The sequence below is a fragment of the Artemia sp. Qi Xiang Cuo genome, chromosome 15 (assembly GCF_049724085.1).
Source record: "Artemia sp. Qi Xiang Cuo chromosome 15, ASM4972408v1, whole genome shotgun sequence".
NCBI lineage: Eukaryota > Metazoa > Arthropoda > Branchiopoda > Anostraca > Artemiidae > Artemia > Artemia sp. Qi Xiang Cuo.
The window spans coordinates 38,569,899-38,592,125 of NC_142808.1; the positions used below are offsets into that span (position 1 = coordinate 38,569,899).

At 36.3% G+C, this 22,227-nt stretch overlaps 1 protein-coding gene across 1 annotated transcript in view; it reads left to right on the forward strand.

The window, feature by feature from the left end:
- The window catches only part of olf186-M (Ki-ras-induced actin-interacting protein-IP3R-interacting domain olf186-M), a 203,586-nt gene that overhangs the window by 126,476 nt on the left and 54,883 nt on the right, over nucleotides 1-22,227 (forward strand). Inside the window, exon 6 of the mRNA XM_089100932.1 lies at nucleotides 4,289-5,620. Coding sequence (XP_088957058.1) covers nucleotides 4,289-5,620 — 1,332 coding nt within the window. The remainder of the gene's footprint in view (nucleotides 1-4,288; nucleotides 5,621-22,227) is intronic.

The following is a 22,227-nucleotide window of genomic DNA, read 5'->3' on the forward strand; positions in this document are numbered from 1 at the left end:
GAGTGGGGTGGGGGATGGGTCGGGAGCTATATGGGAGGATCTTTCCCTGCAGGAAGTTTTCCTGGGGGGAGGGACATTGCTATGAAGGGGGCGCCGGATTTCCCATCATTATTAAAGAAAAAGATCAGAAATTAAAAAAAAACAACAAGTTTTTCAACTGAAAGTAAGCAGCAACATCAAAACTTAAAACGAACAGAAAATATTACGCATATGATTGGGTTCACCCCCTAGTCAATACCTCGCTCTTTAAGCCAAAGATTTTATAGTACTTTCATAAGAGCTATTTATTCTAATTAACGGCCTTTTTGATTAAGCGGTCATTTTTAAAGAATTGGGACAAAATTCGAACTTTAGCTTAAAGAGCAAGGTATTAACTAAGGATGATCCCCCAAATATACGTACTAATAATCTATAAATATAGAAGTTCGTTACGTAAGTTAATTCGTAAGTTACGTATATTTATTACTAATAAAAACGTTCGTAAATAAAATTATACAAGTTTCGAGAAAGCCATTTAACCAAATAAAAGTAAAATTAATATGCAATTTTTTTTTATTATTCGTGTACGGTGAGCCAAAACCAAAACCTACATTAATTCAAAAACGTTCAAAAATTAAATCAAAAAAATAAGTTTTTTTTAACTGAAAGTAAGGAACGACGTTAAAACTTAAAACGACCAGAAATTATCCCGTATATGAAAGGGGCTGTCCCCTCCTCAACGCCTCGCTCTTTACGCTAAAGTTTGACTTTCTCACAACTCTATTTTTTTTTAAGCAATAAGAAACTTTAGCGCAAAGAGCGAGGTATTGAGGAGGGGACAGCCCCTTTCATATACGGGATAATTTCTGTTCGTTTTAAGTTTTAAAGTCGTTCCTTACTTTCAGTTAAAAAAAAACTTGTTTTTTTTTTATTTAATACCAAGTAAGAAAGAGCAAGCATGTTCATAATTAAGGATGCATCAAAAAAGGAATTCTTTTCAATGCAAACAATCTGTCTTTTCACGCTATGTAGATTTTATAGATTATTAATAAAGCAGAATGATAGATAATAAAACATAATAGATAATAACAATAGCATAATAAGAATATAATAAATAGCATATAGTAATATATATAATAAATAAATAGCATAATAAATAGATAGTAGAATAATAGATTATAAAGCAGCTTTCTAGTTCTCCGAAGGTTCAGTCCTAGGATATGCCAATACGAAACAACTTTAAGTGGGTGCCACGCATCTTTATATGCATTCTTAAATACACAAGAAAATAAGTAATTTTGCTTACCGGCTTTTGAGTGAGCTAGCTTGTAAACTAGCTACATAAACTCCCATTAGCTTGTCCACTAGTTGCTAATAGCATTAGAGCAGAGACGGCAACACAAGGTTTCTACACGACAGCTAGTTGGCCGCTGAGCAAGCAGGAACTAGAGGTTTTATGTGTACTTGTCTACAAGCGTACTCGTCGGCTTTTTACAAGCCGGCGAGTTAGCTCGTAAACTCGCCCCCTCTACTTGAGGCTTAAGTTTAATGAAGACCGTTTCACTCCACTTTTGAGGTGAGCCGGCAATCAAATAAGTTGAAGGTTAACCAAAAAGAGTATCTTACCAGAGAACCGTCGTCATCATAGATGCTAATTAAAGCCTACAAACAGTATATGTTTTGTCGAGCTTCTTTCGCCTCTTCTTTTGTCAGCAGGAAAGGTTTCCTAAGGTGTCCAAAGCTGCCAAAACCTGTTCTTTAGGACAAGTTTTTTTCTATTGTCTTGTTCAGTGTGGTTCTCAAATTTATTTAAACACTATACCCCTTTTTACCCACAAAACATTATAGGTACACCTTCTCAGTTACCGCTATTAAGTAAACTATAGCCAAAGTATAAATAAAATTGCCAGTCCTGGAGTTAAAGGGTTGTTTTATTTTTTTGTTGACCGGCTGCGTACCCTCAAGGGGTACGCGTACCACAGTTGGAGAACTACTGGTCTAGTTGATTGCCACCACTGTTGTTATCCACCCTGTGACTATTTACCTTCTCGCCTATTCCTATATTTTTTTTTTCTATTGTCTTGTTCAGTGTGGTTCTCAAATTTATTTAAACACTATACCCCTTTTTACCCACAAAACATTATAGGTACACCTTCTCAGTTACCGCTATTAAGTAAACTATAGCCAAAGTATAAATAAAATTGCCAGTCCTGGAGTTAAAGGGTTGTTTTATTTTTTTGTTGACCGGCTGCGTACCCTCAAGGGGTACGCGTACCACAGTTGGAGAACTACTGGTCTAGTTGATTGCCACCACTGTTGTTATCCACCCTGTGACTATTTACCTTCTCGCCTATTCCTATATTTTTTTTTTCTATTGTCTTGTTCAGTGTGGTTCTCAAATTTATTTAAACACTATACCCCTTTTTACCCACAAAACATTATAGGTACACCTTCTCAGTTACCGCTATTAAGTAAACTATAGCCAAAGTATAAATAAAATTGCCAGTCCTGGAGTTAAAGCGTTGTTTTATTTTTTTGTTGACCGGCTGCGTACCCTCAAGGGGTACGCGTACCACAGTTGGAGAACTACTGGTCTAGTTGATTGCCACCACTGTTGTTATCCACCCTGTGACTATTTACCTTCTCGCCTATTCCTATATTTTTTTTTATCATCATTTCATATTTTTTTTTTTCGAGCAGTTGAATCATCGATTCGACGCCCTACGCGCCAGCAGAGGCTTTTCAGTATCTTTATCCTTAATCTTTTTTTTATATTAATGTTTTATATTAATCTGTTCAGATATTAAATATTTGGTCATCAACCACCTTTACTCAATTGGTATTGTTCTGAAACATTCTTCTTTGGCTCCCTACAGACTGGCCAAAGGGAATAATGTAAAAATAACCTTACTTACTAAGCATTACTTTTTAGTATCTTGCACGAAATCGATCAACCTGCGGCTACATTTAACGATTCTTCTGCAAATATGTAAAAATGGAGACAAAAATTGTAATATGACGTTGCTTTGAATGGAGTGGGAGAGTCCAGGAGGGATGAAAATCCCAGGAGAATGGAAACACGAGATGAAAAAAAATGGATAATTCTTTTTGAAAAATAGTACCATTTATAGAGTGTAAAATAGGTGTAAATACAGACATTGATGATTTGTTTCCATAGCAAACACTTGTGGAGAGCTTAGAAACTATCTAAGCGGCACATAAACGGCACACACTCACCGCAGCACCAAACCGCCTGAGGCCAACACAGTTACGCGTGCTCCTCCATCCCAATCTAGTCAAAGCCTCCCTCTTTACACCCTCCCAGGAAGTTCCCATTCCCTTTAAATCTTCTTTATGACATCCTCCCATCCCAACTGCGGATGATCTGCTTTCCGTTTAGCCCTAGATGGTTGGCCGAATAGGACAATCTTTGGCAATCTGTCATCCTTCATCCGCAGAACGGGCCCTAGCCATCTCAACCCTTCTCTCATTATAGCCCAAGAAAGCAGGAGTGAACCACACTTTTCGTACAGCCTACTGTTTGAAATACGGTTAGTAAGTCGGGTACCCAGAACAATCCGTAGGCTAGGCCATTTCTCTGGACAACATCTAGCAAATCTTCATCCGCTTTTCGGAGCGCCCTTGCTTCAGAGCCATATTCGACCACTGTCATCACTGTAGATTCTACTTAGGAATAATTGCTGTAATGAGCTATCGAAAAGCCAAATCTTTTAAGTCAGTAGTAGTTTTTTTTTTTTTTTTTTTTTTTATAGAGTCCAAATCATTAGGACACTCCCAGAAATTAGGCAAAAAGAGACACTAAAACCAAATAGAGACAAAACGATCTTAGACAATCAACACTTGGTAGTAGTTTGAAATCCAAGTTGGCTAAGTGCACTGAAACGCGTTCGGGGTATTCAAACACAAAAGTAACCGCCAAAAGCCTGGATATTGTTTTCGCCATAAGCTCAGTACGTTATAGTAAGAAAATAAGCAATGTTAATTCTTTTTTTGACTTTAATCTTTCAGTGGTGCCTAGTTTGGGTGAGGGGGGGGGACAGAGGCTAAAAATCAGGCTAAAATCCTGTAAAGCAATAGGCTAAAAATCATGTAAAACCAATCTTTTCTATTATCTATGGACTTAACCTCCCAAACTAGCTAGACATATATCCACGATTCATTAGTACTTTTCTTTTGATCATTACGTTTTTTGTATACAAAGGACGTTGGTAAGAGTGTAGATCAAAACGCACTATGCTGGTAACAGGGTCATTACCTTATTTTTAATTCCCCTTGCTTTCTTTTTTAGGATGCGCCGTTTGCTTTCAGTCGTTTTCAAGATGTCAATGGTAATTTACGTCGCTTCTCTTCAACATCAACTCCAAAGCCTAAAAATCGTCATGGTTCTCGCTCCGAAATTGCTTCTAGCAAAGATGAAGATTGCTTCAACAACACGTCAAAATTTAGTTCCGATAATGACAGTGTCATACTTCGAAAATCAGGCCGTAAAGGTTTCGTGTCTCCGATCTGTGATTCTGAAGTGCTTGGAAGTGAACGCAGCAATCTTGAAAAAGAAACGCAGAGTGACCTAAATGTAGCAAAAAGAGTTAAGGACGAGCCTTCAATTGAGTCCCTTAAATTGAATAGAAAAGTTGATAGGAATTCACCTGTAGACAATACTCTCTCGTCTCCCTATGATTCAACTAAAACACAAGATAAAGATGACAGCTGCTCGTCAATTGAGACTATTTCTTCGTTCTCAATCGATACAAGTGATTATGAATCAAGTTTTTTAGGATTAGAAAATGGAGAAAAATTGAACAAACTTTCAGAAAAATTCCGTGAAATACAATGTCCAGATTTTAGTCAGATGCAAACACAGGACCAAATACCATCGCTCTTGTCGTTGAACAGTCTTCACAAAAACATTATGATACAGGATTTGAGTGGTTCCATCACACCAAAGGCTGCTCACTTAGACAGTGATTGTTTTGTAGACAAAAGCGTAAATGTCGGTGTTTCCTCAACTTCTCCTTTTGCTTCTGTAATCAATGACGAGAATTCTAGTGAAGGTGAGGGGCACCATTCTATTTCTAGCTTTTATTCTGTATTTAGCTCTACTGTTGACAACCCTGCTGAAAACCAATTTCAAGATAGTCAAAATGTTGGTAGTGAACCGACTGAAATGAATATCAATTCTCCCATTTCACCGTCGGAAATTTGCAAGGACACGCAAGTTATTATAGAAAGTAATAAGCACAAAAACAGAACTTCATTTTGTGATATTCCTGTCCGAAGCACCGCATTTGGACCTACACCTTCAATCGTAGCCAACCAAAATACCTTTAAAAAGAGCGATGTTCTAAATGTAGAAAGTGAGACCTTTGTCCCAACAAAGGTTGGGTCCCCCAGTTCAACTAGGAGACTCGGCTCGTCATCTGTTATTAGCTCAACCTCTGTTCCTTATGCGCCAACCATGCTTCAATCTTCGACTTGTCCTCATAAATTTGACACTCGAGAAAATTATCAGAGATCACCACTATCTTTAAAATACGAAGATAAGCTTAGGGTAAATGCTGTCCCTGTGTGCAGTTCAAAGGCAAGTCTTCAGCGACAACGGCGTCTTCATTCTGATCCTGAGGTAATTTTTTTTTTTTTTAAATAAAGTTTTCCCGACCGCAAGGCCATATCCAGGGAAGGGGGTTTGGGGTTTGAATCCCCCCCCTCCCCCCGAAATGTTTTCTGACTCGTAAAACATAACAAAAATGAATATAAACAAATTTTTGATTAATTTTTAAAGTTTTTTTTTGTGCCCCCCCCCAAGAAATAAATCCTTGTTTAACCCCCCCCCCCACCCCCCTCCCACCCGACACACACTTTTGCTTTGCATTGGGCTGAAGGTATAAGAACCACTTTTGCCAGAAAGGGCACAATAAGGTACATTTTCTACTAGCCTATAATCTGTAGATAATCCTAGCCTAGCCCTAGTTATTCTTAAAATATTACTTAATAGGGATGGAGAGGGGGAGGGCGAAGGAGAGTCAGCAAAATGTTTTGATATAAAATATAGAGGATAAAAGTCTGTTAAAAATTTGCTAACCAATTCTGTACCGTTAGTCCTAAACCTTTTAACTGCACTATTTGAAGGTATTTTCGGATGTACCTTCCACGCTTTGTTTTTTCTACATCGTTTTGTGTTTTTTGGAAATGTTAATGCTTCTTAGCTACAAAGTTGCAAAAATATATTTAATACTTTCCGTGGGCAAAATGGTTGAACCTTGTCTTATTTCCATTGAGATTGAAGTCGTGCCACCATGGAGAAATGTCACATATTAGATTAAATGTCACATATATAAATATTTTACATATATAAAGAAAAGAAGTGTGGTGATTGATTTAAATAATATTATTTGGCGCCTATATATGTTCTTCTGCCTCCAAATTCAAGTTTCACTAAATCTTGATGACAAGGAAACACTTAAAATCAAGTAATTTAACACAAAGATTTAAAAAAAGATTATTACAGAGTTTGGCTTGTCGACAGCTAATTTATTTATCTGTCGTCCACCTCTTCAACAGCCATTTTGGCAATGGCTCATTTAACCTCTTGTATTAACAGGATTAATTAAAGGTTATAACCTTAAGAATGAAAGTAGCTTGTCCTTTGAATATGCAAATATTTCTGAATGCAAATAAAAATATTATTTTCTCTTTAGTGATTTTTTATTGTCTCGAAACAAAAGCTCATTTGGTGAAGGCTTCTCATAAAATTCCGCTATGTTAGGATTACATCCCGATTCTATGAGATTTTTCTTTGCTAAGTAGTTCCACTGTGAAAGCGATAGTGATTGAAACACATCTTAGAAGTGTTTTTTACATCCTATCCTGGCGGCTTCCAAGGGATGTGGTAAGTGATTCTGAATGGAAGTGTTAATTCGTAATTCCTGCAACAATGAGTAGTGATTAAGAAAGCTTGTAGCTTACGCTGCAAAAAATCACGGGAAAGGGATTAAAAGAGGGGAACTAAGCGCTTTAAATGACTAAGTAAAATTTAGAAACCCAAATCAAAATTAGGTCAATACATGACGTAATATTTTTACCCCATCACGAGTAAATCCCAGAAAAAAGAAGTAAAAGAACCATATTAGTATCCATCAAGTCTACCGTGCTTAGCTTTCACATTTTTATTATGGAATTGAATAAGAGTTTGATGAACAAAAGCACACCTGATTTTTGGAACTAATTTTCTTTCCATGGCTCCTTATCTTTACACTTTTTATCACTTAGATTAGATACCCAGAATTATAGTAGCTGTAGGATAAGAAGCCACGGTTCTGGTTGTATTATTGTGAAAGCTTTCAATTCTAAGCTTTTCAATCAAGTGGTTATAAATTGTAATATTTTTGATAGTGGTATTTGAGGACGTATGGTATAGGTTGTTACCATACGTCCATACTCTACTATTATTTGATTGGCTCAGCAGTGAAAATGGACTGAATAAAAAAAAACAAAAAAAAAAAAAAAACACTGATAAGTCATGTAGCTTGTTATTTTGGATGATTTCCCATTTTTATTTTTTTTTTTCTTTTTTTTTGTGCACTGGACTGCTCTTTAGGTTAACTTGGAGTCAGGTTATTGGGCGACCCATAAGAATAGCTAAGATGATGGATTTGTTTATCGTGTACATTGTAAATGTTTTTTTGTTTGTTGATAAATGAATAGAATCACATATAATAGGGTATTGTCAATGCATCTATGCCAATGAATTGTCTCGGTTGACAATAGATGTCATAACTTCCGTTTCAAGTAGTTTTACTTCTGCTGTTTATTTCTGTTATGTCCTTCGGGGCAGGTGTTGGAGTTATGTTCCTGATTATTTGGCTTTAACGGGGGTCAGCAGTTTGACTCTGCAAGCTCAACCAGAGTCAACCCATCTGCAAATGAGCTCCTGGAGGAATCTGAGGGGAAAACTCGGGAATCATGGGATGTTTGCCTCCAGCCACGATAGTATTCCCGGCCAAAGGCAGAGATTCCGGAGATCGGTAGTTGTGCTTCGCGTACCATTGGCCTGTATGCTATTTTTTTTCTTTTTTCATTAGATTTTTTTTCTATCAAAATCTTGATTTGTTTTTCAAGTTTATGCACTAGTTTGGTGCTACAGTATTGTCTACAAATAGGCACTTTTGGACTAAAAAAGTTCGTTTTGAATAACAGAGAAAATAATTTTGCTCCAAGAAATTATGACTTTATTATTTAATCGAAGGATTTTCGGTAAATTCACAAAATGGATTTCTCTTTTAAGATATCTATTCCTCTTACAAACATTTCATTTAAATTCAACATTCGGAAGCTACGTACTTCCTTCTAATGATGTTTAGTTTATATTTGCTAGCCAATTTAAAGCTGAGTAAATTTGCTTTATTCCATCAACAACGGCTGTTTTCAGATTCTAATATTGAAAGTTTGTATTTGATCATTGCCTACATGCTCGACTGAATTTATTATTATTTGTGCTATATTACTTAACTTGTTAACAAGATTAGACTATATATGGCATGCAGCTGTTTTGAAATGTGGGGTATTCTGCAGTCAGGAATATTCCTAGATAGTAAACAGAGAAAGCCTGGGTTTATGCATTGATACCTGACTTGATAATTTTCTACATATGACCCTTTCAAAAGCAAGGCTGATTAGCTGAAGATCCCCTAAAAATAGGGATTAATACCAAAAAAAGGAAATATTTTTGCCATATAATATTAAATACTTCTTTAGAAACCATTTTTTTAATCCTAAATTAAACGCACTTAAGAGCACTATGCAATACTTAAGTATACAGTTAAATATCCAAAAACCCTGGACATTTTCACCACTAGACTTTTTTCCAAGAAACTGAAGGCCAAGGCCATATCCAGGGGGGTTGTAAGGGGGTTTTGCGCTCCTCGAAATGTTTGTCCGACTCGTAAAAACGTAACAAAAACGAATATAAACACATTTTGATGTGTTATTATTATTTTTTTTGTTGTAATCCCCTCCCCCCGAAAAAATCTTGGATAAGTTATTGCTTCCGGCCAACCGTTGCACATCTTAAGAAACTCTTAGATTTTAGTCTAGCTTCAATTTGAAGATGAGGTCTGTTTACTTACCTGCTTATACAGAGCCTTCCGAATCAAAAGTAGAAACTATCCAAAGAAACAAAAGATTCTCGTAATAAATTAATTAAAAAAACAAGTTTTTTCAACTGAAAGTAAGGAGCAACATTAAAACTTAAAATTAACAGAACAAATTACGTATTTAAGGGGGTTCACCACCTAGTCAATACCTCACTCTTTACGGTAAAGTTCGAATTCTCTTCCAATCACAACCCCTGAATCATAAAGGCCGTTTAATTAGAATAGATAGCTCTTTTGAAAGTACTAAAAAAAAACTTTAGCGTAAAGATCGAAGTATTGACTATAGGGTGAACACCCTCATATACGTAATAGTTTCTGTTCTTTTTAAGTTTTAATGTTGCTCCTTACTTTCAGTTGAAAAAACTAGTTTTTTTTTATTTAATTTCTGATCGTCTTTTAAATAATGCTGGGAAATCTGGTGCCCCCTTCAAAGAAATGTCCCTTCCTCCATGGAAAGATCCTCCCACAACCCCTCCTCCGACCCTCTCCCACCTGAAAAAATCCCTACTGAAAATGTCTGTATACTTCCCAATAACCAATGCTATATGTAAACAATGGGCAAAGTTCATAACTTGCAGCCCTTCTTCCGGGAACTGTGAGTGATGAAATCATCCTCAAAGGCATATTTGTTAAATTTTGACTATGCTGAACAAAATGGCTCTCTTAAAATTTTGATCAGGTGACTTCGAGAAAAAAAATGAGCGGGAGCTTTTATTCTAGAACTTTTAATTTCCGTTCGAATGAACCATCTCCCTATATTCTAGGACCACTGGATCGATACGATCATCCCTGAGGAAAAAACAAACAAATAAACACACATCCGTGAATTATTCTTCTGGCAAAAAATACAAAATTCCACATTTTTGCTGATAGGAGATTGAAACTTGCTTTAAATGCTTAGTAAAGTATAAAAGTTGTTTGAACAGTATTATGATTGGAGAATTTGAGAAACTTTTTTGGTCTTTGCTACTTAGAATATTCCATTAAAACAGCAGAAAGTCGTCATAAAATGTTTTGTCCTCAGCTTATATAAAGTTAGTCTTTAGCTACGGAAAGATGATAATTATAAATGTTGGACCTCAATTCTTTGATAAATGTTTTTTTTACCGTTTGTTTCTATGCTAGTGATAGCATTCAATGCTTAGAGTCGTACAATTTTTTTTTTCATTTTAGTTTGATTGTATCAGTTGATTAACATTTTTTTTTCCTTGGCTATTGAGAACTTTTCCGTGGTCTAAGAAGAATGGTCAGTAGTAAGACTAGCGAAAGCTTGGCCCCAATTTATGAGAATTGTATTGTTTTGGCTTTTTCAATCTTTTTTTTTAATGGCTTTGATTGCTTAGCAAACTATTAAAGCTACATTACATCAACTTAGCGTTATTGTGTCATGAACATGAACATGAAATATTTATTAATAAAGCATAAATGGGTCTAAATTATAACCCTAGTCAGCGAAAAGTTGAATGCGATATGCCATATTAATTTACCTGCATAATTGGCTAATGAGCTGACCTCTCTGCCCTGAAAACAACCGTTTGCCCTGAAACAACGGGTATTTGAAACCTAAAGCCCAGTGAGTTTTCTCACGATACAATCAGTAGGTTTTATTAAAACTGTGATGAACTTTATACATAATTTTTATAAGTCTTACTGAAAACTTTATGAGTCTTGAACAGTCTTGGAAAGTATAAACAAAATCAAATTGAATATTAGATATATAATGATATTATTTGTTGAAAGATCCATCAGTTCAAGATTTATTTTCACTGTAATTTTTATTTTCATTTTCAGTGCTGTAAGAACTGGAAAATAATAAATTTGTAATATACGAGTAATTCGTTTTCAGTGAAGCACCAATGACGCAGAAGGCTTTAGGTTTTTGCAGTTAAAGGAGGGGGCAGTATCCAAATTTTGTTTGTAGTGAAACTATATTTGTCTTGACCAATCTTGGAAAGAACTAGTAAATTAAACTGAATCTTTGATGTATAATGATATTATTTGCTGAAAGCTCATCAGTTCAAAGTTTTACTGTAATTTTAATATTTATTTTCAATATTAAGTACAAAAAAAACATTTGTAATAATATTCGTTTTCAGTAAAGCGCCAATGACGCAGTAGGTTTTAGGCTTCTGCAGTGAGGCGATACCCAAACTCTTGTTAATAGTTATTTTTATTCGATTCAAACTTGATTTGCATATTCAATTTAAGTTTCACTCGTTTTAAGATTTATTTATTCATTTACATTAATATATATTGTATGTTTGTTCGCATTGATTGTTTATTTAATTTTTGTTCGTTTTAAGTGTCATTTGTACTTTAATAGCAAGCTATTTTTTTTCATTTTAAGCTTGATTTTCATATTCAATCTAAGCATTACTCGCTTTAAAATCTATTTATTCATTTATATTATTACTTTTTTTATGTTTTTTGCTATGATTGTTTATTTAATTTCTGTTCGTTTTGGGTTTAATTTATTCTTTAATATTAATTTATGATCGTTTTGAGTTTGAATTTTAACTGGTATTCATATCTCCTGAGCTTAATTTTAAAATGGCCTTTACTTTTCTTTGAAAAACTTATTTTTCGGATAGTTTTTTTTTTAATTAATTTTTGTTCGTTGTTGATTGCAAAAAGTTTCAATTTTTTTATTGCAGGGGGGGGGGGTTGCTGACTGTCCGATTATTCTTCACTTTAAAAAACGGATCTAGAACTTTCAATTTAAATCGAATGAGGCTTTTTTTAAAGTCTATACGATTAACGCTTTGATAAAAACCTTATATATGAACAATAGACAGCTTGCATAACTTGTGGACAGCGAATTGGCAACAATGAATGGATTGAAAAAATAGCTCCAATAAGGGTGTTTTGACCATTTCACTTGCTGACACAAAGGGATCACGACTGTTTGGAATTGACCTTAATAGGATTGTGTGTGCCAAAGCAATTTTGCATCTATCACAGAGTATGTATTTCAACCTTATAATTGGATAATTATAATAGATTTACTATGTGTTCTTCCCATGCAAAAATTTACCTTATTAAAGTCTTTGGAGTGGGGGCGGCGTAGTTGGCAGAAGGAAGAAAACTAGCGTAGACAGTAGGAGAGGGGGAGGGTGAGGTTGGAGACTCATCCAATACGGGGCGGGACTTCACTTATCTCCTCCGTTCCCAATTTAGGAGATTACACAAACACATTGAATTGTAGAATGTTGAACAGTTTGAGTTGTGGAATACGTTAAAATACTCAAAAATGTTTTATACTCCCTGCTATAGCAGAAATTGTTTCAATGACTTAGAATGGTGAGCTCCCCGGGTCATCAGTTGGGCAACCCTAAATTCATAATATACACTTTTGATTAATTTTCGCGTGTTATGTGCATATCTTATTCTATATATTTTATTTTGAGTTATATTTTTATCGCATTACGTTCATTTTTAAGGCTTTAGATAAAAACTGAAACCTTAGCGGAGATAGTGGCGGGAGGAAGTCTCCCCCCTCACATGCATAATTGAGCAGCCACAGAGAAAGTAAAACAAATGAAATTAATCTATCTTTTGAAAATGTCTTTCAAACAGTTCGTGGTAACGAACTGTAAGTAAGGAGCGACCCGGCTCAATGGTAACCGAAACTCTAAAAACCGGAATTTTGGTACCAATAGATACATCAAAAGAATCAGATTTTAATTTTGATTTCAAATATATAAGTTTTATCAAGTTTAATCTTACTCATCAAAGGTTACGCGCCTGAGAAAATTTGGCTGATTTTAGAAAAAAGGGGGAAAGACCCCTAAAAGTCATAGAACCTTATTGAAATTCACATTATCATATTCAGCGTATCAGAGAACTCTACTGAAGAGGTTTCGAGCTCCTATCTACAAAAATGTGGAACTTTGCTTTTTTTTCCAGAAGAAAGATCACGGGTGCGTGTTTATTTGTTTATATTTTTGTTGTTTTTTTTTCCCAGGGGTAATCGTATTGACCCAGTGGTCCTAGAATATCGCAAGAGGGCTCATTAGAACGGAAATTAAAAGTTCTAGTGCCCTTTTTAAGTGACCAAAAAAAATGGAGGGCAACTAGGCCCCCTCCCACTCTCATTTTTTTCTCAAAGTCATCCAATTAAAATTTTGAGACAGCCATTGTGTTTATCCTAGTCGAAAATCTGATAAATATGTCTTTTACGATGACTTAATCCCCCACAGTTCCCAGGGGAAGGGCTGCAAGTTATGAACTTTGCCCATTGCTTGCATATTGTATTGGTTATTGGGAAGTATACAGACATTTTCAGGAAGAATTTTTTTTGGTGGGGGGGGGAGGGGGGCTTGAGGAGGGGGTTACTTCGGATAATCTTTCCGTGGAGGATGTTTCTTTGGGGTAAGGGACATTTCTATGAAGGGGGCGCCGGATTACCAAGCATTATTTAAAAAACGATCAGAAATTAAAGTAAAAAAAACAAGTTTTTTCAACTGAAAGTAAGAAGCAACATTAGAACTTAAAATGAACAGAAATTATTACTTATATGAGGGGTTTCTCCCCCAAGTCAATACCTCGCTCTTTAGGCTACAGTTTTTTTTAGTGCTTTCAAAAAAGCTATCTATTCTAATTAAACGGCCTTTGTGATTCAGGGGTGTGTGAATTAAAATCTTTTTTAACTGTTAACGTAAAGAGCGTGTTATTAACTAAGAGGATAACCCCATAATATAAGTAATAACATAAACGTAATAAAAAAAAAACAATAAAAAAAAACAAGCGATACGGCTCAATAGTAAGCGAAACTTTTAAAAACGAAACTTTGATGTAAATAAATATATCAAAAGAATGGGCTGATAATGCTGATTCTAAATATATAAATTTTGTTAAGTTTATTATTACTCATCAAATGCTACGAGCATGAGAAAACTTACCTGATTTTTTAAAGAGGGGGGAAACATCCCCTAAAAGTGAAAAAAATATAATGAAAATCACTGTCAGATTTAACGTATCAGAAAACCCTATAACATAGGTTTCAAGCTCATATCTGCAAAAATCTGCAACTTTGTATTTTTTTTCCAGAAGAAAAATATACGACTATAGAAGTTCGTTACGTAAGTTAATTTGTAAATTACGTCAGAACCAAATTTAGAGACAGCCATTTAGCAAAAGAAAAGTAAAATTTTTATGCAAATTTTGTTTACTTATTCAATGACGGCGAGCCAAAATAAAAGCTGCATTAACTAAAAAACGATCAGAAATTAAATAAAAAAAACAAGTTTTTTAAACTGAAAGTAAGGAGCGACATTAAAACTTAAAACGAACAGAAACTATTTTGTATATGAAAGGGGCCGTTCCCTCCTCAACGCCTCGCTCTTTACGCAAAAGTTTGACTCTGTCTCACAACTTTATTTTTTAAAAAAATAAAAAAATTTATCATAATTAGCGAGGCGTTGAGGAGGACACAGCCGCATTCAGGTACATAATAATCTCTGTTCGGTTTAAGTTTTAATGTCGCTTCTTACTTTCAGTTTAAAAAACTTGTTTTTTTATTTAATTTTCAAAAGACACGAACAAAATCGTCTAAAGGAACCTGAAGTGCTATCTCTGACATTTCCGTTGATTCTTTATTCCCGTTACTTTCGGATGTAAAATTTAGAATATTATCGAATGGGTTTAGTCGTCCCCTCCCTGAATAATTCACATTTGGAAAACCCACCCCTGGGAAATTCCTCCCCCCTCAAAGAACAATTTTCTTTTCCTGCTGATAATTCCTCCGCATTAAATTCCACACAGCAGAAATTTCCCAGCTGTGGAATATGCTCCCCAAACATATTACCCTCAGATAATTTCGGATATTCATAAAAATGGAAGCTGAAATTTCTACTCAACTTTTTAGGTCAGAAGCAATGCTATAGCGTTACCTGAGCTAAAAACCGTAAGGGTTCAATGAAATGATACTTATTTATTTTCCAAGGGGCACTTTATGTGGAAGAGGTTGTTGCATAAACTTTGGAACGGGGTTTATTGAATTAAAAGTTAAAATTTAAAGTGACCTTACACCAGGGGCGGATCTAGGATTTTTTAGGGGGGGGGCAAAATAGGTTGATTCGATAAACTTGCGTTAGGAGCAAGTTTAATTAACGCAATCTTGCGTTAATTAAGTAAATAACATTACTTTAGACTACGTTACGAGGGGGCGCCCCACTTGCTCCTCCCCTGGCTCCGCCACTGCCTTACACTCTCTGTTTCTTTCCTTGTTAGGGAGGAGAGCAGATGTCTAATAGGTGTGTGTTAATACCAAAACATTCTAGCTCTCATTGGGCCTTCAGGTATAAACAGAATTAGTTCAAAGGAAGGGTGGGGGAAAAAGGGCGTGGGGGCGGTATTTGCCCTTCGATCGATTTTGACTCGTAAGAGCTGGACTAGAACTTCCAATTTCCCATCAAATGAGCCCTCTCTGAAGTTTATACGAGAATCCCTTCCTGCCCCCGGGCCCTGGGGGGTTTTGTCGACGCCAGAGTTTTGTTACTTAACCTTTCAACTATTTTTAACAACATTTTTATCTGATGCATTTAGGGCGTGGAGTAGGGAGAGGGTGGCTACTTTCCCTCCAATCTCTTTTGACTCTTAACAAGTGAACAAGAAATTTCAAGTTCCAATCAAATGAGCCCTCTCTAAAGTTTATACGAGTATCCCTTCCATAAAAAATAATATAAAGGATTCGGAAACTCCTTAAAGTACAACCCTTGCCCTGAGGACTGTGGGGGAAGTGTCATCCTCAAAAACCTAATTTCCAGAACTTAAAACTGCGTTTAATAAAATGGCTGTCTCAAAATTTTGGTTGGATGTGTTTGGGGAAAAGGTGGGCATGAGAGGGGGGGATAGTTGCCCTCAAATCACTTTTGACTATTAAAAAGGGCACTAGCCCTTTGAATTTCCAATCAAATGAGCGTTTTTTGAAGTTTCTACGACATCGCCTTCTATAAAAACCTTATTTGCCCCCAGGGTATAACTTAAAATCCTTGCCTGGGGAGTTGTGGGGGAGTGTCCTCCTCCAAAACATATTTTCTATCTGAAAATCAACTACGCTGAACAAAATGGCAATCTCAAAATTTTGATTGGATGTGTTTGGGGGAATGATGGGCGTGGGGGGGGGCTTGTTGCCCTCCGATCACGTTCGATTATTAAAAAGGGCACTGTCACTTTGAATTTCCAATCGATAGAGTCTTTTTTGAAGTTTCTATGACAATGCATTCTACAAATATCTTATGTGCCCCCAGGGCACAACTTGAAAACCTTGACGTATGTGATATTGGGGAGAATCCTGGTCAAAAACATATTTCGTTATCTAAAAATCAACTATGCAGAGCACAATGGCTATATCAAAATTTTGATTGGATGTGTGGGGGGGAATGATGGGTGTGGGGGGGGGGCTAGTTGCCCTCCAATCACTTTGACTATTAAAAAGGGCACTAGCCCTTTGAATTTTCAATCGAATGAGCCTTTTTTGAAGTGTCTACGACAACGCGTTCTACAAAAACCTTATATGCCCCCAGGGCATAACTTAAAATCCTTGCCCTAAGGGTTGTGGGGGAGTGTTCTCCTCAAAAACTGTTTCTATCTGGAAATCAACTATGCTCTTTGGGGGAATGATGGGCGTGGGGGCTAGTTCCCTCCAATCACTTTCGACTATTAAAAAGGGCACTAGCCCTTTGAATTTACAATCGAATGAACCTTTTTTGAGGTTTCTACAGCAACACCTTCTAGAAAAACCTTATATGACCCCTAGGCTTAATTTCCAACCCTTGCCCTGTGGGCTGTGGGGGATTGCTATTCTCAAAAACATGTTTTCTATGTGAAAATCAACTACGCAGAACAAACTAGCTATCATACAAATTTTATTGTTTGTGTGTTGGGGAATAATGGGCGTGGGGGGGGGCTAGGTGCCCTTCAATCACTTTCGACTATTAAAAAGGGCACTATCCCTTTGAATTTCCAATCGAATGAGCCTTTTTTGAAGTTTCTACGACAGCGTCTTGTATAAAAACCTTATAAGCCCCCAGGGCATAACTTAAAACCCGTGCCCTGAAGGTCGTGGGGGAGTGTCCTTCTCAAAAAAATATTTTCTCTCTGGAAATCAACTACGCTGAACAAAATGGCTATCTCAAATTTTTATTGGATGTGTTTGGTGAAATGATGGGCGTGGGGGGGGGGCTAGTTGCACTCCAATCACTTTCGACTATTAAAAAGGGCACTAGCCCTTTAATTTCCAATCGATTGAGCCTGTTTTGAAGTTTCTACGACAACGCCTTCTATAAAAAACCTAATGTGCCCCCAGGGCATAACTTAAAACCCTTGCCCTGAGGGTTGTGGGGGAGTGTCCTCCTCAAAAATATATTTTCTACTAGGAAATCAACTACGCTGAACAAAATGGCTATCTCAAAATTTTGATTGGATGTGTTTGTGGAAATGATGGGCGTCTGGGGGGGGGGCTAGTTGCACTCCAATCACTTTCGACTATTAAAAAGGGCACTAGCCCTTTAATTTCCAATCAAATGATCCTGTTTGGAAGTTTCTACGACAACACCTTCTTTAAAAACCTTATATGCCCCATGGCATAACTTAAAACCCTTGCCCTGAGGGTTCTGGGGGAGCGTCTTCTTCAAAAACATATTTTCTATGGGCAAAACAACTATGCTGAACAAACTTGTTTTATCAAAATTTTGATTGGAGACGTTTTGCGAAATGATGGGCGTGGGGGGGGGGCTAGTTGCCCTCCAATCACTTTAGACTATTACAAAGGGCACTAGAGCTTTCAATTTCAAGTTGATTGAGCACCCTTTGAAGTTTCTAAGACGACTCCTTCCATATGAAGTGCCTCTGGGGAAAAAAAAATAATAATAATAAAACATTGGAGCCGTATGGCCTTTACTATAGGCAACGCTACAGTATTGCCTCTGATGTATTGTTATGAAAACTCCAATCTTTAGAGTTTATGCTACTATTAGAACAATTTGCTGTTTACTTACAGTTTGCGACCATTAATGGTTTCATTTGTTTCTTTTCATGATTTGAAAGATTGTGCTCATAGGCAGAGAAGTTTGGGATTACAATTTGGATTCGTTATTTAAGGATTAATTCCAAAAGAATTAATTTTTCTTCTAACGTCCTTTCATATTCAAGATAATTAGAAGGATAGAATATAATATACTTTATTTGCAAAAATACTGAAAAACTAGCAGAAACATGTCGAATACGAGAGTTCGGAAATTCATTGTTTTTATACGATTTGAGCTTACCCTTGAGCTTGAGAGTTTGCCCTTAGCAATGAAGAACTTCCCAAAATAAAAGTAAAAAAAAAATCATGAATACTAAAGCCTAGTTTAAAGATAAATAATATTTTACTGCACACCGATAGATGAAACATGGTGGCTTTATATCAGTTGTAATGTTTTCCCGACTCGAGAGAGTGTTCTCAGAGGCAGAGAATGTTCGATGAAAAACAGTAAAAACACTCAAAGAAAGTGATGTCTGGTTTATTGAAGTGTTAATTTACACTAAATTGATTTATTGATTGAATTGGTCCATGGATTGGTTACATGTTTAGAACTGTTGCTTACGACGCCAAAGAGTTAATTCCTTGTTCCTCAAATTTTATTTTGTTCGTTACTGTTTGAAAAATAGAATGTACTTGATTTGCCAAAATTAAAAGCTAGCAGAAGCATTTTGACTCTTAAAAATAATCAAAAGAGCAAAAAGTATAGCATTCACAAATATTTGACGCTCGACTAGTGAGTGAATTCTAAATACTAAGAAAAAACAAGGAACAAAGAGATTTTGATTTATAATTTTTCCACAATTCTCACTATTTGATATTTTAAATAAAAATTCCTTATATTTTCAACATAATTCACCTTTGTTTGTCTTTCTCGCCGATTTGATGTCCAACTCGCTCTTGAAAGAAAGTACGATTTCTTTTTTGCGACATTTTGTCAATTTGTTTTAGTTGTCAAAAGGTTTTATTTCAATTTATCCTACAATCTGGAATTTGTCCTGAAAGGTGTATACAAAAGTAAAAAATCTTTCTCAAAACTATTTATTATGCCTTGATTGTGCTCTTTCTTGAAGCTACAATAAGTCAATATTAGATAAGGTCAGGAAATTAGACGCAAGGGTCTCGTTCAGACCCTTCGCACATTCATATAATGTCAGGAAATTTAATGCACTTTGTTTAACTACTCTGTTTTCTGTTCCCCTTAGGGTTACATTTCATTAGAGTAATAATTTTATTGTCTCTGAATCCAAGAAACAAAAGATGAACGTTATTACCTTATATAAGGAAGATGAAGGAGATGGCAAATGTCAACGATTTACTAATAAATTAAGTGACTTTAGAACTTGGGCCAAAAACCTTTTCTACTGGATTGAAAAAGTATATGAAGGAAATACAAGCCAATACATATATCTTAGCTATTGAATATAAGCGAATTCTATGACATTTTGCCATCGCTTCTCCTGTCGCCGATATTTCGACCATTGCTAAAAGTGCCACTACTTTTTTTTCTTTCGCCGGATGAATAGTGTGGTACTTATGTACTATGTGTAACACACGCGAAAAGTGAAGTTTGGTTAATGCTAATTAAATAAAACAAAATAGGATGCAAATATAATAGTTTAGAAACAAATTTCGGCTATATATTTGCACATAAGGGGAAGGGGGTGGGTTGTAAACCATGGCATATATTAAATATGTAACCTAACCTAATCCAACCTAGGTACCTTGCCCCCCCCCTAAACCTAAGATAAATAGTTTGAATATTGTAAACGCAATGACAAACCACGGTTTCCAATCCAATTGTCTATTGAAAGAAACCTGCTTGACTAGTTTCTTGAGCATCTTCCCTATATAATATGGCGCGTGTGTTACAGATAGTACATAAGTACAAAATGTTTTTTTTTGTAATTGCAAAGAGTTTCATGGTTTTTTCTCAGTTATTGGACAAAACCACATATTCTTTTCTGTCATTGTTGAAACTGTCTTCGTTTTTGTTGTCATCGGAAAAATTGTCATTGTCATCACAAAGCCTTATTGTTTCTTTTTTTTTTTTCATCAGGCGAAATGGCATTGTTTTAATCGGTCATATCAAGAACTGCCATCATTTTCGTGTTATGTAAATAATCGCCAATTTTCCCCACGATAAACGCAAAAATGGCACCCATGGATGATTGAATCCACAGAGATTGCAACAAAGACGTAAGCTAGAGTATATTTTGGCGAAGGAACATATTTTAAGAATTAAAAATAGCTGCGAACCGCACATTCAACAATCCCTGGATCAGGACAGCATATAACTATAACCTCTGAAGTCAATAATCCACAAGAATCGTGCTCAAGTAATAAGGCTGTTATGGATATATTAAATAAAGTTGAACTGTACTCTCCCCCTCCCCCCTTCCCCATCCAGCATTATCTTTTTTTTATGCCACACATTTGTTTGCCACTATCAAAGTGGCATCACAAGAAGTGTCGTTGCTTTTTGGTCATCGACCAAAGTGGTATTTTTTTTTTTTTTTTTTTTTTTTTTTTTTTTTTTTTTGCATTTCAAAAGTATTTTTGCTTGTCCTGTCATCAGACATTGTTTTAATCAAGTATTGTAAAAAATTTCCGTCGTTTTCTACCATATAACCAATAGATGCCAAATTTTTCAATGAAGCACATGAAACCCATTCTAGGTCCCCTATCCCCCCCCCCACAGTTTTTATCTTATTCGCACAGAGAATGATTGTTATATTTTTGAGATTGCTCTTTATTAAACACAGACACCTATAAATAAAGCACATAAGCAGAAGTGAAACAAGCAAATAAACAAAAGCAAGCAAGCAAAGTATCATCACATATTACTACATCCTCCTTCTCCTAAACTTCAGTTGGCAATCTTCACTTTCTTTTTGGACAATACTTTTAAAGAGGTGGTACTCGTCTTGCACCTCTTTTCACCCCTACACACACAGGAGGAAACATAAAAAAAGAAAATAAATAAAAGAGCAAATCAACTTCAATTTAAAGAATAACACTTTAGGGACAAACGGTGCTAGGCTTACGTTTTCGCCTCTTCAGAAAACACTGTTGGTATATATTCTTCTAGCTCGCCCTCGGCCTAGCACTATCAAAGGTTCACTGCCCTTTCTGCTCGCGTTACATTTGGACAAGGTCTGGGTGGCGTTTGTAGGACGGTAGGTTCGTCGTGATTATACTGCGATGGGTTAGTCGTGATTATAGGGATTATACAGGAATTGAAGTTATCAAGTATTTTGCAATAGGTTGCATAGGTTGAATCAAGACGCTGGGTAATTTTAGACAGAGAAAAGCCAAGACAGATACTCCAAGTAATTGAGAGGCAAGTGATTATACAGGCTTCACTGCCCTGTCTGCTCGCGTTACATTTGGACAAGGTCTGGGTGGCGTTTGTAGGACGGTAGGTTCGTCGTGATTATACTGCGATGGGTTAGTCGTGATTATAGGGAATCGGGATGTTCGCAAGTTCCCCATTCTCGGGGGGTTCAGTACTTTGGTTCAGTGTGGATAATGAGGTTGTCTGACATGCACCTTAGTTCTTTTTACTGCTATGCCCGTTTTGGGCAAGAGATAGTATGGTCTGGGGGCATCTGCCTAGCTAACCACTCGGGCGCTCTCCTGGATACCATCAGGATGTTTTTATAGTGTAATGTGTCGCCCGAATGGAGTGGTCTCAGAGGCTTTGCTTGCTGGACATTGTACGTCTTCTGTCGCGCCTGGTGGTGCTGGATGACATTAGATATAGGTACGACCTCCATGACCAGTTGCTTGGGTGCACACGGGATGAGGGATCGCAGCTGACGGCTCATCAACAACTGTGAAGAGTAGCGAATCCATCTACTGGATTATTTCTGTATTCGAGAAGTCTTAGATAAGGGTCGTTTCGCATTTCGCCCGCCTTTTTCATAATTTGCTTGCACGTCTGGAGTGTTTTTTCCACAGGCCAGTTCGATTGTGCGAAGTGGGGGCTTGAGGTCTGATGTTGGGTTCCCTAATCCTTTGTACATTTTTGGAATTCAGTTGATGTGTACT